Source organism: Meriones unguiculatus, chromosome 3, assembly GCF_030254825.1.
Source record: "Meriones unguiculatus strain TT.TT164.6M chromosome 3, Bangor_MerUng_6.1, whole genome shotgun sequence".
Taxonomy (NCBI): domain Eukaryota; kingdom Metazoa; phylum Chordata; class Mammalia; order Rodentia; family Muridae; genus Meriones; species Meriones unguiculatus.
The window spans coordinates 47,788,729-47,805,165 of record NC_083351.1 but is presented as its reverse complement, the minus strand read 5'-3'; the positions used below and the strand labels follow the sequence as shown (position 1 = coordinate 47,805,165).

At 42.3% G+C, this 16,437-nt stretch overlaps 1 protein-coding gene across 5 annotated transcripts in view; it reads right to left on the bottom strand.

The window, feature by feature from the left end:
- Palm2akap2 (PALM2 and AKAP2 fusion) overlaps positions 1-16,437 on the bottom strand; it is a 427,758-nt gene that overhangs the window by 154,610 nt on the left and 256,711 nt on the right. For 3 of the 5 annotated variants that reach the window (XM_060379949.1, XM_021628068.2, XM_021628073.2), the window contains exon 7: positions 12,632-13,324. The exons of the other annotated variants lie outside the window; for them this stretch is intronic. In XM_060379949.1, the coding sequence (XP_060235932.1) occupies positions 12,632-13,324 (693 nt within the window). The remainder of the gene's footprint in view (positions 1-12,631; positions 13,325-16,437) is intronic. 5 annotated transcript variants of the gene reach the window in all.

The following is a 16,437-nucleotide window of genomic DNA, read 5'->3' as shown; positions in this document are numbered from 1 at the left end:
TTACGGATGAGAAACAGGCTTGCTGAACTGAATTAATCATCTGATGGTGCCCCTCTGTCTAATGTCACACTCTTGATTTTACTTCGTTTCCTAATCCCAAACCCACAACCTTCCCTTTACTGGGAGAACTGAGAGGACCAGACCTTGAATATTTCTGCCTACCCCAGACATTTCTAGGTATTGTTCTCAGCACCAGATACCCAGCAGACTTACCTTAGTAAGCAAAATAAATTAATATCGTGATGACAATGAATAGTACAGAATAACAAATGCCTCAGGTTGCCCCACATAACAATAATGCTGGGAACTCTGGGACAGGGCTCTCATCATTATTGATTTTTTAAAAAGGCTCTCAAATTCTGCCACAGTAAAAGCAAGAAAACAAGCAAACACCTCATGGCTCTCCAGGGCATGGTGCTTCCTGGGAGAATTCTCCAACTCTCTAAGACATTCACCTCACCCTGCATGATGCTAGGGCCTGAGTGTGCCTCTCTCCTCTAAGATGCTCCATGAGAGTTGAGGGCTTCTGTGGTGGATTTGGAGGTGAGGCCTTTAAGGCCTCATTGGTGTAATGAGGGATCAAGTCTTTTCTCAAAGTAGTGAGTTCTTGCTCTCCAGAGGCTGTGTAGTTACAGAGAAAGTGGGTTGTTATCCGGGGAGAGGATGTTTGTCTCATTTGTCTCCCCAAATGTACCTGCTCGTCCTTTCACCTTTCACCATGTTTTGACACCATTAAACCTGGCAGCAATGGCCATTCAAGCTTTCAGACTGTAAGCTAAATAAGTTTCCATACTTTGTAAATCATCCAGTCTCACACATTTTGTTATAGCCACAGAAAATGAACTAAGATAAGAGAGAATGGGACTAGGGCATAACATGGGCTCATTTTCTGAGAGAAATGAGAAATGTGAGGGGAGAGGAAAAGAAAGGGAGAGGAGTAAGAAATAAGAAGCACCGGTGGGAGCTAGCTGCTCAGTTCCCCCTGTTCCCTTATGATCAGCCTGGTCATAGTTCACACTAAGCCCTGCCTTTTTCAAGAATTCTCTGAGCTGGAAGCAGGGAGGAGGCATCCTGTGGCTGAAGGTGAGCATGATTTACTGTGGAGCCACAGGCCCTTCAGGCTTCGGCTCTCTGAAAACACACATATGGCCATCCATTTTATTAAAGAAACACAGCAGAAGCCAATCAGATTGAACTCTTTGGAAAAAAAAAAAAAAAGGTGCTTATGCCCAAGCCAGTTCTGTGGCTGAACAGATGTTACTCCTATTTGGTTAGGCAGTCCAGATCTTGCTGGAGCATCTGAGCGTGTCATGCTCAACTCATCTGTTAAGTAAGGACAAGTGTGAGTGGCGGGCATCTGGCTCAGCAGAGAGACCATGGAGTCTCTCTAAGCTGTGCTAGAACCTCGGCTGTCTCTGTTCTTCCTGTCGCTTGGAGCAAGTCATTTCATATTTCTCACTCTGACCCTTGAAACAAGGAATTGGAATTTTACTTTTTAAAAAATCCAAACAGGCAAAAAATTGTTTCCTTGGATTTTAGAGGGGTGGCTGGCATTACGGAACGCTGACACACATGCCAAGAGAGCAGTTGCCATTTTGATTTTCCGTCCTTTGGTCCGATGATGGTAGAGACAGAGTAACAATTATGACCATATTTTCTATTTTTTAGAACGCAAGATCCACTCTCAGGTGATACTCATCTGGATATTAACAACGTTCATTTAAATTTTCTTGAGTTACGTTTATGCCATGGGATAACTATTTAAGGTATTGCACTACAATTAACTCTTGGGTAACTTCCTGCGGGCCAAAATATTAATACTATCATACATGCTGGTATGTGCACAGGTAAAAATAATTTATGATACTCTATAAAGTCCCAAGTTTTGGGGGAGGACTGAGGATGGGTGTGTCAGCTCTCAGAGATGGGGCTGGTACTTGGCATTTCAGGGACAGCAAAACTGTCTTGTCCCCTCGTGTGACATTAGCTTTTTAAGTATAGACAGTTCATGTTGGCTGCAGAATTGTCCTCACCTTGAGGTTGTCCTCAGCCTGACCAAAGACCAAAGGCCTGAAAAGAATAGTTCAGTGAGGGTAAGAAGAAATAGCTCAGCAGGTAAAAAGGTGCCTGCTTGCCAAGTCTAAAGACTGGAGTTCAATCCCCAAGACCTAAGTGGGAGAATGAGAGAAATGACTCTGCAAATTGTTCTCTGACCTCCATACCCCCCTCAACAAAATAAATGCATAAACACAATAAAAATGTTCAGAAAGAGTAGGCATCTGTGGCTCATGTTGTCAGTACCCCATGAGCTGGTCATGTAAAAGAAAACTGAAAATAATATTATCACTTTTACATCTGATTAGCCTTAGTCAAAACTGAAACAAACCCTGGATCATATCACTTTTTGATGACAAGTCTTGGGGAGAAAGGTTGATGCTTTGCTAGTTCTTCCAGCTGTCAGTCTTGGAAGCTGATTCTTGTTGTCAGTAAGACAAGGAAGTGAGCATTAAAGAATATCACTGCCCTGCAAATACCAGACCTAAGAAACACAATGAAGGAGTACAAATTAAAAGCAGAGGAGCAGTTAAGTTTAAACTTCAATGCAGATGAACTTTGTAACTAGACTTCTAATGAGCGGAGGAGAGTAACTGTTGCTGTCACCCTGTCTCTGTTTAGGTAAGGATGTGTTGCAGAGAAACCTCCCATCCTACAGAGGGCGCCGTTACCGCCGAGCATTTCCTTGTTGTTTAAAAGTCCAAATAACTGGTGCCATTTTGTCTTTTCCTGAAAGCATGACTCGGTTTTCTGCATCCAATTTCATGTTCATCCTTATACCACTTCCATGATGGAGAGCCTTCTGCATTATGAGGTGGAGGGCTGAATGTGGAACTCCAGATCAATGTTTTTCTCTGCTATTTGGGTAGGGTACCTACTAATAACAGTGATGTCAGCGTTACAGGGTTGATGGATTAAAGATCGTCCTATTCTTCCAAGGGGAATGCCTCCGTGCCACTCCCGTTAACCTTGAGGGTGCTGGTTTTCTTATCTGAAGTTCCCCTGTTGCAGTTAGAATTCACCTAATAAGTATTTAGCCGTGACAGTGGGACACTCCCAGAACAGAAAGGTTAGGTTGAACTGTTTGGAATTGCTTATATTCAACAGTATTGAGCTACAAGATGACAATCTCAGGCAATTCACACATTATGAAAGTAGTCACAGACTTGAAGAAGAGCTAAGCAGCTTCCGTTTGGATCAAATCCTGAAACACACCCAAACAGTTTATGCTTTTTACATTAGGGAGAAACAGGGCCATTGCTGGGGTCAGACACTTATCACAAGCAGATTAATATCTATCATTATCTCCTGACTCACACGTGCTTAATATGAGTATACTTTCTCTATTTGTAATTGTGGATGGAGGTTGGCTCTCAGCTTTTCATGCACCTCTATATTTTCCCCGCATTAGAATGCTCTAAGGCCATTATGTATTGTAATGTACTGTCGTGGTTGTCGTTCAACCCAACATGTTCCACATTAGAATATTCTTATCACGAAGGAAACTAATGTAAAGAATGCCCCACTTCCTACAGCATAAGCTGGATCAGACAAAACATGAATCTACAAACAACTGGGTTAAATAGGAACCATGCAATTGCTGCATCTTTAGCATGCTTGATACGGACAAGATGTCATCACATTTCCTCCACTTTGTATTGGTGGAAATTCTTATCAGCTCCAACCTGGCAATTGTAAAGTCTCCAACATGCCATTTACATTTTTATCTTTCATTACTTTCCAGGCATAAAGACATCTTCCCAAATCTTCCTTGAAACACAAATGGACATACACCCCAACTAATGTAGCCTACTCTGTGTCTTCCAAGGACATGATTCTCTGTGACACTTCCATGGGCAGTATCATATCATTCATTATTAATTCTTTTAAAAATATTTAGTTACATGTACATGTGTGTATGTATGTCTGTAAATGTGTATGTGCCTGCGGCTAGGGACATCCCCTTGAGCTGGAGTTACAAACAGTTATAAGCTGCCTGATGCTGGTTGCTGGGAATTGAACTTGGGTCCTCTGCAGGAACAGTGCATGTTCTTAACCACTGAGCCATCTCTCCAGCCCTCTTTATTAAGTTTTTCATGCCAAATTAAAATTTTTTTATTGAATACAAACTATGTGACAGGCCCTGTCCTAGGTCAAAAGAAGACAAAGTACAAGTCAAGAGGCCAGACCTAACAGGGCTAAACTCTGCTTTATAAACCATCTTATTAAAACCCAGCCACTCTCTTGTTTGTATGTTGTGTAGATCTGAAGTAAGTAATTATGACAAGGACCACTTGGTTCACAAAGCCAAAAAATACTTCTTATATGGTAATATATAGAACAGGTTCTCCTGTTCTGCTCCAGGTAAAGTAGATACGGTGGTGAACAGAGAGACAAGTAGCTGTTTGCTTTTGGGAGTGTCTGGGTGGTGAGTGTACTGAATGAAGACTGTTAACATCAGGGGAACCCAGAGTTCATCCATGAGGTAACAGTGAACCCCTGCTGGAAGAAAAGGAGAAAAAACATACGAGACAGGTGTGGAAGGACATGTGCAAAAAAAAAAAAAAAAAGCAGCTAGAGAGAGTAATGCAGAGCGTTGGATCAGTTAGTGTGGAAACTGGCTAGGATAGGCAGAGTCCACAGGACACCCAAACCTGTGGGCTAGCTAACGCATGGGTCAGAATCACCTGGAACATTCTTTAGATTGCAGATCAGTGGTCTCACCTGGGAATCTATGTTCCATAGGTAGGACTGAGCTTTCCTATCATTCATAAGACACACCCAGGTGATCCTGGAACAAGCCACAATATGGTAACTATTGGATTCATGTTAGGTTGCGGGGAGTGGCTGGAGGCGCCTCCAACCCTGTCAAGCCCGAAGTCCACTTAGAGCAAGTGAGAAGCAGAAAGAATGAGGGCCCAGACACGTAGAGGTGGATGCAGTGAAAGGCAGTTTATTGTCTATTAATACTGGTACAGAGGAACAGAGAAGCTACGCACACAGCATCAGATATCGCTGGCAGTGATTTTTTTTTTTTTAAAGTCGGTTTTTGTTTTGTTTTCATCTGAAGGAAACAGAACAGTCAAAGTACACTTCAGGTTACAAAGTACAGCAGCTAGCCCAGCACGTCTACCTCAGAGTAAGCACAACAGCCTCCCAGCCCCCACCCCACAGAACAACCACAAAATGGATGTATGTACAGAGGTGCCACTCACTCTGAGTGAGCTGCTAAAGCTAAAGATCCCATCAACCACCTACAGTCAACTGAAAAGCTGTATCACACACAACATCTTCTGGAACCCTTGTCAAGACTTTTGTCTCTCCTAAGCCAGGATTTTGAAAGGGAGGGAGAATGTTCCAGAACCCTGCAAAGCACAGAACTCTTCTTCCTACTTGCCACAATAGGGTATTGTGGAACTACATGTACAATGGTTGAGATCAGATAGTGCCTGGTGACCTCTGACCTCTCTACACAGGGACTTGTCACTGCAAACCCATTGATGTTGCCTTGCCCACCCAATCTGAAAACCAGAAGTTTCCTTGGTAACAAGAGTAACTGGCTCTCCTTCAGCACCTTCAGGCAATTGTGTAGTTCTTTTCACTTTTTGCAGCTGTCTCCATGGCAGCAAGGTTCTCACATGGGCTTGAGTTGGGCTTTTTTTGGGGGAGAGGGGATTCTGGTTATGAAGATTTAAAAATTATTTGTCCAGGAACCATGGGGTTATTTTTATTGAAACAGAAAAAAAAAATGTTTATGACTTTGCCTTGCTGGGTAAGGATGTCAGGCTCTTCGGGGCAGGGAAGGATGCTGTCTGGGAAGGGTAGGTTAAACAGCTATAGTGTAAGACTTTGAGGTATGACCCATTCCGTCAGCTGGATACAGCAGCAGGCAGGGATGAAGAGTTTCAGCAAAAACAGAGTGTGATGAATGGGGATTCACAGATTTTACATAAAACTAGGTAAAACCCTCAAGAATTCTACAAATTCACAGTCCCATTTATGGATGAAGATAAAATTCTTTGTTCCCACAAATCTCTGAAATCACAATGCAACCTCAGCGATGGATACAAGGCCAATGAGGTGATCTTGACATTGTTTATATTTGTTTATGGACTATAGATCAGGTATGTCTAACCTGCAGCTCATATACTGAATACATCCCAGATGGTGAATGTCCAAAATGTTTTGTATGACATTATCATCTTACAATGTCAAAAGGTTGGAAAGCCCTCTCAGTGTAGATGGTTATATACTTCCAGCTCAGTTTTTCTTATATTTTATACCACATACATAGATGTACCATAAGAAATTGTCACTTAACCATAAATGGAGCAATCGCTTTTTGTGTGTGTGAAAGAGCTGGACTCTAATCAATGCTAAGTTTCTCTTGCATAGAAAATGCCAACCCCTTCCCAAAGACAGTTACATATTGTTAAAGGTGTGGTCCAAAAGGCCATGAAGCTAACGCAGTCGAATGAGCCAAGCACAGAAAGCTCAGCCTTACAGCATACATCTGTTGGAAACCTTGGATTTTATAAAGTGGCAGTATAAGGCTGAGTCACAAGATCGGGGTGAGTGCTATAGAAATTACCAGAAATAAATCATAAGGGAATGGAGAAATAACTCAGTCATTTGAGGGTGTTTTCAAACTCAAGCTCCATTAATGCATATAGGTTTCACTATAAAAATATTATTCTTTAAAAAAATACAGAACTGTAAAATATTCCATTTCTATAGTGACTCCTTACCCCCACCTATATCATGCTAGACTACAGTAGACTACAGCCCTCAGGGGTGGGCCCCTAGATGTCTGTCTCTCTTGCTTTTTCAAGCTAGTCCAATTGTGCTTACAACTGTGCTCTGGGACCCAGGTAGGGGGCCCAACAAGTCCTCTCACACCAGGCAGCACAGCAAGAAAGTCAAAGTCACTGTAAGAGGTCATGTGCTCCCTGAGGCCTGCCCCTGGAATGTCAGAGTGATTCTGCAGGCTCAGATGGGAATCGGAAGCAGTCAGTAGAAGGGCAGAAAGAAGGCCAGTGAGCTCTGCCTGCTTTAAACCCTCTGCATCACACCTTCAGGTTCCGCCTGAAGCTCCTGTGATGAAACTCACAGCTCTGGGCTGGAGTGGGGAAGAGAATGTTGTGTTAATACAGCTTTGGAGTACAACCTTCTATTTTTGTTTGTTTTGTTTCCTTTTAAATTTTTTTTTAAACAGCACAGAAAAGGAGACCATAAACAGCTAAGGCAAACTATCCAATGGCACATCAGGACCCTTTTTCTGTCATTCATTATGTTGACATCACAAGGCAGATACATTCTGTAAACACATATGCTATACAGTACATTAACCATATAAGGAGAGGAAAAGAAAGCCACCCTGTAGGTCTTTTCTTTCTGGGATTTTGTTCTTTCAAGTCAGAAGGAGTTGCGAGGAGTCTAGGGAGAATTTTATGGTTGGTGAGAGGTGCTTTTATTTCGATTAAAAAAAAAAAAGCAGTGACTTGAAAGAAAAAAATAAATAAATCTCCAGGTGTCCAGTTAGAGGCAGTAGGGGAGGAAATGACCATTCACATCTCAGTCTGTAGAAGCTTAGAAATAGTCACAAAATGTAAAAAAGTCATGAACATCAGGAAACTTTTTGTTTTCCTGACTAGTAAGAGAAAACAGTGAAAAATTACTATTATTATCATCATCATTATTATTGTTACAAAAGTTAAGGCTGTCCAGATCTTTGATGCACCAAGTCTGTGGTCCCTCAATTACCTGTGTTCACCCTGACAGCTAGGTTTTTGTGTGGCAGTTCTGACCCTCTGCTGTTAGACCAGAATGGGGAAGGAAAACAGAGGCCTCAAGTGTGTAAAAATTAAGGTGGGGGAGTTGGTCGGAGGATCACCAGTGACATGTCCTTTTAAAAACTTTAGGACGTAGTCTTCATACATCCCTACATTTAAACAGGCAACATTTGGAGTTTTAGTGAAGTGGGGTTTAAAAAGTTTGCTGAGGTCGTAAAGACTCTACTCCTCTAGTGAGGGGTTTTAGTTTTTCTCTAGAAGATGCCAGCAGGTTTTCCTGGCAAGTCCTAAGGAAGGCTAGGCTGTGAGGGTGAACCACCAGCAGGAACCCAAGACCCCATTTTTTCTCATAAGTTTGAGCTGTTTTATATGTACCAACAGCTCCAAAGCGGCTGCAGTGTTTTCTAACCCAGTGAAAGAAAGGATGCTTTCCAGGTCTGTCCTAATCAATACACCTTGGTTTGCAGACCATGGAGCTGTCAAACAATTGCATATTTATAATGTTTTTGAAGACTATTTCTTTACAATGCTGGGAATTTATGAGCTCAGGTATAAATGTGAATATTACAAAAATACAATGTGAAGCTGTTCACCTTGGACTGGTTTAAACTGTAAACTGGCACTGCAGATGAGGGTGCATTAAAAGGGAAGGGCACACTAGTGAGTTAAACTCTCCAGTGGGAGCAACCACGATAGGTAACCCAGTGTCTTAGAACAAGGCCAACAAGAAAATATCCCCAATGTGCTGGGCGCGGTGGCACACGCTTGTAATCCCAGCACTCTCTTAGCAGGGGCAGGTGAGGCTCTGTGAGTTTGAGGCCAGCCTGGTCTACAAAGCAAGTCCAGGACAGCCAAGGCTACACAGAAAAACTGTCTTGAAAAAACAAAAACAAACAAACAAACAAACAAAAGGTCCCCCAGTGTGTGTGTTCTGTCTACCTTCATCTATGTTTCAAATGGACAGGGTCAATGTTCATTAAGAAGGAAGGGCCTGGGCAAGTGTTTTGATATTTTTGCCTCTATCAGCTTACTTACTCTGTTCTTTTCTGATATCCACTGCTTCTGGCATTAAGTGATTTACAGTTCTCAAGAGTGTTCTGTGCTTCCTGGATAGAGAATTCTTCTAGAAGGGAAGGAATTTGGCTCCAGAGTTCTGTCCCAGAGATGATACCGTATCCCTGGGAAGCTCTCTATATTCATTTGCCTTTTTATAGAATCTCAATACAGAAGGGAATTTTTTTGGCCCTTTCCTCAATGCCGCCAATGATAAGTGGAATCACCAGACACTAGCAATTTGTTAGCAGCAATTTGTTTTTCTGTTGTTATATAAGGAAAATAATACAATTATGGGTAAAAGATTAAAAAAAAAAAAGAATCCCCTAGGTTTTGTCTTATTGCATGTTAAAAGAAAGAAAAAAATGTCAAGAATATTCAAGTCATGAAGACTCTTTAGATATGTAGGGCTAGACTTGGTCATTGTAACTGTCAGTGAATCTAATTAAATACCATTGAAATAAAAATAAACATTCCTTTCCTCCATTTTCTTTTATTTTCTTTAAAAAGAAATTGATTGTGTATAGATACACACAATATATATAATACATACATGTATGTATTAAACACATATGTGTATCTGTACTTTTTTTTTTTTTGAGATCAAGTCTCACTATGTAACCCTGGTCAACCTGGGCTCGCTATAAAGACCAGGCTGGCCTCAGGATTTGCCTGTGTCTGCCTTCCTAATGCTGAGATAAAATATGTGTTCCATCATGCTAGGTGGAAATAGGTTATATTTTAAAGAGCAGCCCAACTGACATTAGCTCAAAACAAGATTGTGGGTTTTGCAACTTCATCATGAATTCTTTATTCTGGTTATGTCTGGTTATACAACCACACAACCACATATTTTGTTTGCAGAAGGGGCAATACCACAAATAATAATGAGAGAGAGGGAAAGAGAGAGAGAGAGAGAGAGAAAGAGAGAGAGAGAGACTGTCAGTAGCATGGGAAAGACAGAGTCACAAACACGACTCTGCTGATTTTCTTCATCAAGGCTATAACTTGATGCTGTAGGTGGGCTGATCAAGCTCATTCCAATAAAAGGATTGCTTGAGCCTGAATCCCCCACAGAGACTGGAATAGTATGCAAACATCAGTCATGTTCAAACACACTTTCACTTACTGTAGCTACAGATAATTTTAATAAGGGAATATGTCTTACTTCAAATAAATGGTATTGTTTAATAACAAAACTATAGAGCAAATCCTAACTTAGAGTTTACCGGTCACTTGCTCATTATAATGACCACCAGATGAGGGGGTGTTATCCTTGGTCCTTGAGATCTTTTGAAGAGTGGGAGGTACAGACTGCTGTCTTCATAGATAAGTAGTTCTCTTAAGGAAGGGCAGGGATGCTGTATCCCAGAAGCTCCAAACAGCAGGCCCAGGGGCTGTGAGATTTGCTGTCCACTCCCTCAATGAGCTTTTGAACCTCACATTGCGCAGTCCAAATCCCCAAGAGAGTAAAAGAGATAGGCGAAGTAAACTTTTAGATTGTATATTCCCCAAATGAATCCTTAAAATGATAGATTGTCTAAATCCATGGGAACTAGTTTTTCCCTTTGTGGAAATGGGCATTCCATGTGGCGTTTTGTTCAAGGCTTGTGTGCTATTTAACCACTGAGGAAAATGAAGCTGAGAGCTGTCAGGGCTGCTGGCACTGGAACCAGGTTTCCAGATAACAGAGCCTCTGCATACTACTGCAGCTACTTTTGTGAAGCCCAGACCTAGCGATAATTTCCCAGTTATCTCACAGGACACCACGGAGGGGTAATTTGAGAAACTTAGCTTACTCCTTTGCTATTCCTCTATTTAATTTTTTCTTATTTAAATATTAAAGATTAAAAATGACTCACATTGCACTGAATAAAAATGAAACTAAATGAGAATAAAAGAACAGAAACAAAAATGTCATTTTTCTCTAATCATAATAAATATAACTTCAAGTCAAGAAATAACAGATTTATCATCAGACAAGTTAAATGGGACAAATTTAGTTGGCTCTGCACTACAATCCTCTAGGCTTTTATATATGGAATATAAAATAATATAATATATATTATTTTTTTATTTTATTTTTTCTGAGCTATTTCCAAGACAAGTTAAGACTTGCTATGTTAGGTCATGGTATATGGTTCTTCCACAGGAACATACATTATTCTGTTACTGGTTCGTATGATAATATGAGTTTCTGGGTAAATAAAATTATGTTTAAAATTAGTTAAAACATCACCATTTCATGTTGTTCTTCCTGCGCTGGGGCTCTTTTTCTAAATCCCTCCCCTTTGGTTTCACTAAACACATAGCTGTTCAGTTTGGGGCAGTGCTAGCAACGTAGTTCAAGGGCTCTTCATCATGTTTTAAGTTAAAAAATTCTTCAGTATTTTACAATTTCCAGAAATTGAAGAAACGATGCTTTAGGTAGCTCAGGAATGTGACACCCAGTCAGATCTTTCTTTTCTTCATCTTTCAACATTTTTCACCTTGAAAATCTTTTTTTTTTTTTTTTTTTTGAGTGGAGAACTGTACACATTGGGATTACCTGATACTTTCTCTTACCCATGGAGACATTAAAAAAAAAAAGGCACAAATGAAAGACTAATCAGCTGGGCATGAGAGACGGACAGCTAATGTGCACAGCACCATCCTTGATACAGTGGGGGTGTTAATCACAGCCCCCCCAGGTCGGAAAGGCTGTCGTAAGGAATATGGTCACTGCAGAGAGACTTCTCAAAGCGATGCCCTTTTTGAAAATAGATGATTTCGATCAGAAAATATCCATGAAAAAGAAAACAATATAAAACTTTACATTTTGGGGGGAGCATGAAAACACGGCTTATGGATTGGCGAGCTTTGTGGATGCTGGAAACAATGGTGGCCTGAGGTCCTTAGAAAATCCCGTAGGAAGGGTTCATAAGGTAAGCCATAGAAAGAGAGAGCTGCTGATCGACAGGTGAGGAACCAGGTCCCCCAGCAGCAGGGACAGGCGCTGGGTTCTTTGCTTTAGAGTCAACTTCATTTCGGGTTTTAACAGAAGGAAATTACAATACTGTAATCTGGAAGCTTTATGTAAGGCAGCAAAGAAAAACATCATCCTAGAACGGCCAGATTAAGGTAGGTCCACTTTTGGCTACGCTAGCAACCGGCTAGAGCCCACAGCATTTTGCTACACAAGATTACAAAAACAAAAACAACAACAAAAAACCCCCCCAAAGATCCACACAGCAAAGGAGGCAGGTGAGAAGCCAGGGGCGTGGCAGTGTGTTGTGTTTGTGTGTATTTGTGTCTGTGTTAGCGGAACACACGGAATGAAAAACCCCCGGTGCCAATGGGTTTGAGTCCGGTCAAGTCAATTAAGGCTACAAGATAACCAGCTGCTATGAAGAGTCCACTCCAATCGAGCGTACGGCACTGATTCGCTCTTGAAGACACAAGGAAAGACTTAAAGGAAAAAGTAAGTTCTTGAAGAAGAGGGGGCGGGGATGAAGCACACACATGCACGTCGGTTCCCAAGTGAGGAGAAGGAGAGGTGTGAGTGAGAGATCAAAGCAAATCCAACTGCGAGGCAAGGCAGGTGTTTGCTTCCAGTTCACAGCATCGCAGTTAGTGGTACAGTGAGGTCTATTTAAGAGGTGGAGAGTAGACAGGCTGCCCGGAAGAAAGAGGAGGAGAAAGAAGTGGTCACATGACAACACAGCACTGACAGCGCTTTTTCTTTTGGGTACCTGGGTCGGGGTCTGCGGCTAGGCTCTCTTCCTTGCCTTCTGGGGATGAGGGTTCTGTGGTGTCTGACACCAGTCTCCCGGACACCAGCTCAGCTGCGTTTCCATCGATGGTGGACACGTCCGTCACCGTCTTCTCTCGTAGTGACTTCTCATCGTCTTCATCGATCAGGACTAATTCGGCCTTGATAGTTTCGTCGTAGCCTAGCACCTTTTTAGTCTCCTCTTCATCCTCAATGTTTTGGTAGCCCATAAAAATCATGGTGACGGGCTGATCCAGGTTTGCCTCTGGCCCTTCTGTGCTGGGGGGCTGGGCCTGCTGCCCGGGGTTTCCTGAAGAGTGATCTTTCCTGGACTTCTGCACCATTTCTAACTTGGCTTCTTTGCAGAGCATGTGTTCTTTGGGATGGCCCAGGCTCCCATCTGCAACAACAGTCCTTTCTGAGATATGTCCTCTGAAGCTCGATTGTCCAGCCTTCTGAATTAGCTCTTCCACATCCTTTGCGCTTAATTTGTGGACTCCATTTTCTACCACAGTGCCTCCTGAGTGCACCTCATACACTACTTTGGTACCATCATCATAGACTTTGACTCCTCTCTGATGGACCCCCTCTGGGCCAATGGTGGATGCAGAGAGAATCTTGGTCTCTCCTGTTTGTTTGTCTTTCTCCACATTAATTTCCATGGCGTATATAGCTTGAATGGAAACAAGAGAAAGGAGGTGCATGTTACAACAAAAAAGCCAGTGAATGGTTAATTGCCAAACAGACCAAAAAAAGAAAAAAAAAAGTGGTTTATGCTCTTTCTATTGTAAGCACCAAGCATTCTGAGTGTTAGCATGAGGTGTGCGGTGGATAGCGGTGGTTGTGTGTGCTCTTAACAAAGCAGCTTACTGCACTGGGAAGACAGATGCATACAGTCACCATATTTCAATGAACTCAGGCTTTTCAGGATACCAGCAAAAAGAAGCGACTTCAGCTCTAACAGGACAGAATTATGGGAAGGCCAGTAACATGCAAATGACCTTGACTGAGATCTGCTTAGGCTTCTAGACAATTTCAAAGATGTGCCTAAGTTCCAGAACCTTGCAGCAGTTTCCCCAACTCTTTCATTAAACATGCATCTATTTTTTTTCTCTACATTTCCTTGTGCTGTTGATGGAGAAGATGCCGAGTGTTTTGCAGGTGGGACATAGCTGTCCTCCACTACACTACAATTGGCTATTCTGCAAAAATTGAAAGTATAGGACCGCATTGGGACTGCGTGCTCCGTGAGTACTCTAGTCAATTAGCAAAGCTTTAAAAAAAAAGAGCCAGTGAAAGAACAGGTTGCCAAGGCCCCTGTTCTTAATCACACAGTGCTAAGGCTCATGATTCTGTCCCTTTATATTTCCCCCGCCATTGTCTTTTTTTTTTTTTCCTGTTTTACTACAAATTTGCCTATTGGTCACCAGTATGAGACTCTCCTTTCCCCTAGGCTGAGAGAGTGTCACCCAAGGGACCAGACTCTCCAACCATCTTATGTCCTGATGCTCGCTTAGTGCTCCTAAGCACCAGCTCTTCCACACCCTATAGCCGCTTGGGATACAGCGGTTTGTGTACAGCGGTTCTCAACCTGTGGGATGAGACCCCTTTTATAACTGAATGATCCTTTCACAGTGGTCACCTAAGACCATTGGACAACACAGATATTTATATTATGATTCATAACAGTAACATAATTACAGCTATGAGGTAGCAACGAAAATAATTTTGTGATTGGATGGGTCATCACAACATGAGGAACTCTACTGAAGGGTCACAGTATTAGGAAAGTTGAGAGTCACTGAACTAGATGGTGCTCAGACACACTGGGCTCAACAGCTTCAAAACCATGACCGCATCTCCTTCTCTGAACTCTCCCCTCATCTTGGTGTGAGGTGGCACCAGCAGCAAGCTTAGTCGCTTAGTCTTCTAAGCCAGAAGCCTTGAATCATGTCTGCTCTCTCCCCTCCTTTCTAATCTCTCACACCCAGTCACTGAGAAGGTCAGCTTCAGGGGTTCCCATCCTTTCCCTCAACACCATCCCTTCCACCAGGCCTCCGTCCAGACCCGCTCTGCTCAGCACAGCAGCCAGAGTTCAGGTTTCAGTGACTCCTCTCTTTTTCTTCTCAAGTCCTGAGTACTACACATGAGAACAGAGGGACAAAGCCAGACTGGGACCTATTTTTGTATGACCAGGAGGAAGAATGACTTTTTTGTAAAGGTTGTATAAAGAGAAGGAAGTCATTTGGGAGGTGGAGACAGGTGAATAAAGAATTCAAGGTCATTTTCCACTGCAGAGTGAGTGTGAGGCTTTGTTTCAAAAAGAAAAAAAAAAAAAGAAGGAAGAAGGAAGGAGACAGAAGGAAGAGGAAAGATAAGAAGGGAATAAAGGGGAAGGAAGAGAGGAGTGAGAAAGGAAGGAAATGGAGAGAGAAGAGGAGGAGGGAAAGAGAGATGGAGGGAGAGAAGAAGGGGAAGTACAGAGGGAGGGAGAGAGAGAAGAGATAGGGAGAGAGAGAGTTTGTTAGCACACTGTATGTGGCTCTAAAATCTTCCCAAGCGACCATTTACTGGGAAAGTCTGCTGAGCCTGTAGCTGGCGCTCCACACGCCTGAGTGACCTTCTCAGAACCCTGCTCTTCTTGTCTGTAGGGGTTAAGCACCAACTCCCTGGTGCACACAGCTCCTGTCAGAATCTGTCCCCATCCCTTCTTTCTTCATCTCACACAGTCTGTCTTGCTTTCCAGACACACTGGCCACAGCCAACCTCACATTATGTTCAGGACACAACCCAGCCTCCTCCTGGGCCTGTGGTCCTTTTTGTCTAACCTGCTTTTCACCATTCTCCTCCAGTAATCTGGAATCTCAGGCAGCACCCCTGCTCATCAATGCCTGAGCCCCTTCCTTTTTCCAAACATCGACAACCTGCTAAGAAGCTCCCAGTTGCCTTTTCAGCTGTTAAATCCTCTCTCTCCCTTCTCTTCACATACAACCAAATCACCCATCCTGTATCTAAGCACTTCCTGACTTTTACATTCTCCCCTGCAGCATCCTTTCTACACATCCAAATGCTACAGAGCCACCAGTGCCAAGATCAACTGCCACTTCTCCCAGGTGCTTTCAGAACCTCTCATCCCTAAGTCACCGTGCTCTTCTTAAAACTTACTGAACACTTACTGAACACGTCTCTGAGGACACTGAGTAACTTCTATCCAGGAGTGTGTAGTCCAGGTGACTTTGGACCCCAAGCCTTCTCAAATGTTGTGACTATAGCTTGCACCACCACTACTATTGGTAGGGATGATTTATCGGATTCATAGTTTGTTGTTTATTTGTTTGTTGTTTGTTTGCCTACCATCTTTATGTGATCTTACATTGCTAGCACCTACCCCAGAACCTTTTCTATAAAAGGTACCTGAAATACACATTTGTGAAACAAATGTGACTAAATAATCTTCACCAGTCACAAATACTTTGTATAATAGAACAGCAAAAAAAAAAAAAAAAAAAAAAAAAGGTTCATACAACAATTAATGTTTGTAACAGTTTAAACAATCAGCAATAACATGGCTCCAGTGGCTTGCATGATAAGGTACAATCTGTTCAAGGTTGAAACTGAGCTAAAATGATCCAGAAGAAAAATCCAACGCCCAGTTTTCACAATATCCATTTTGAATGTTTTAGCTGCTTGGCAGAAAGATAATGAGTTTTCAAGTGACACTCTGGGAGGCCGACCAATATTTGTCACAGAGGTACATGGGTTCACATACAAAGATTGTGATACAAA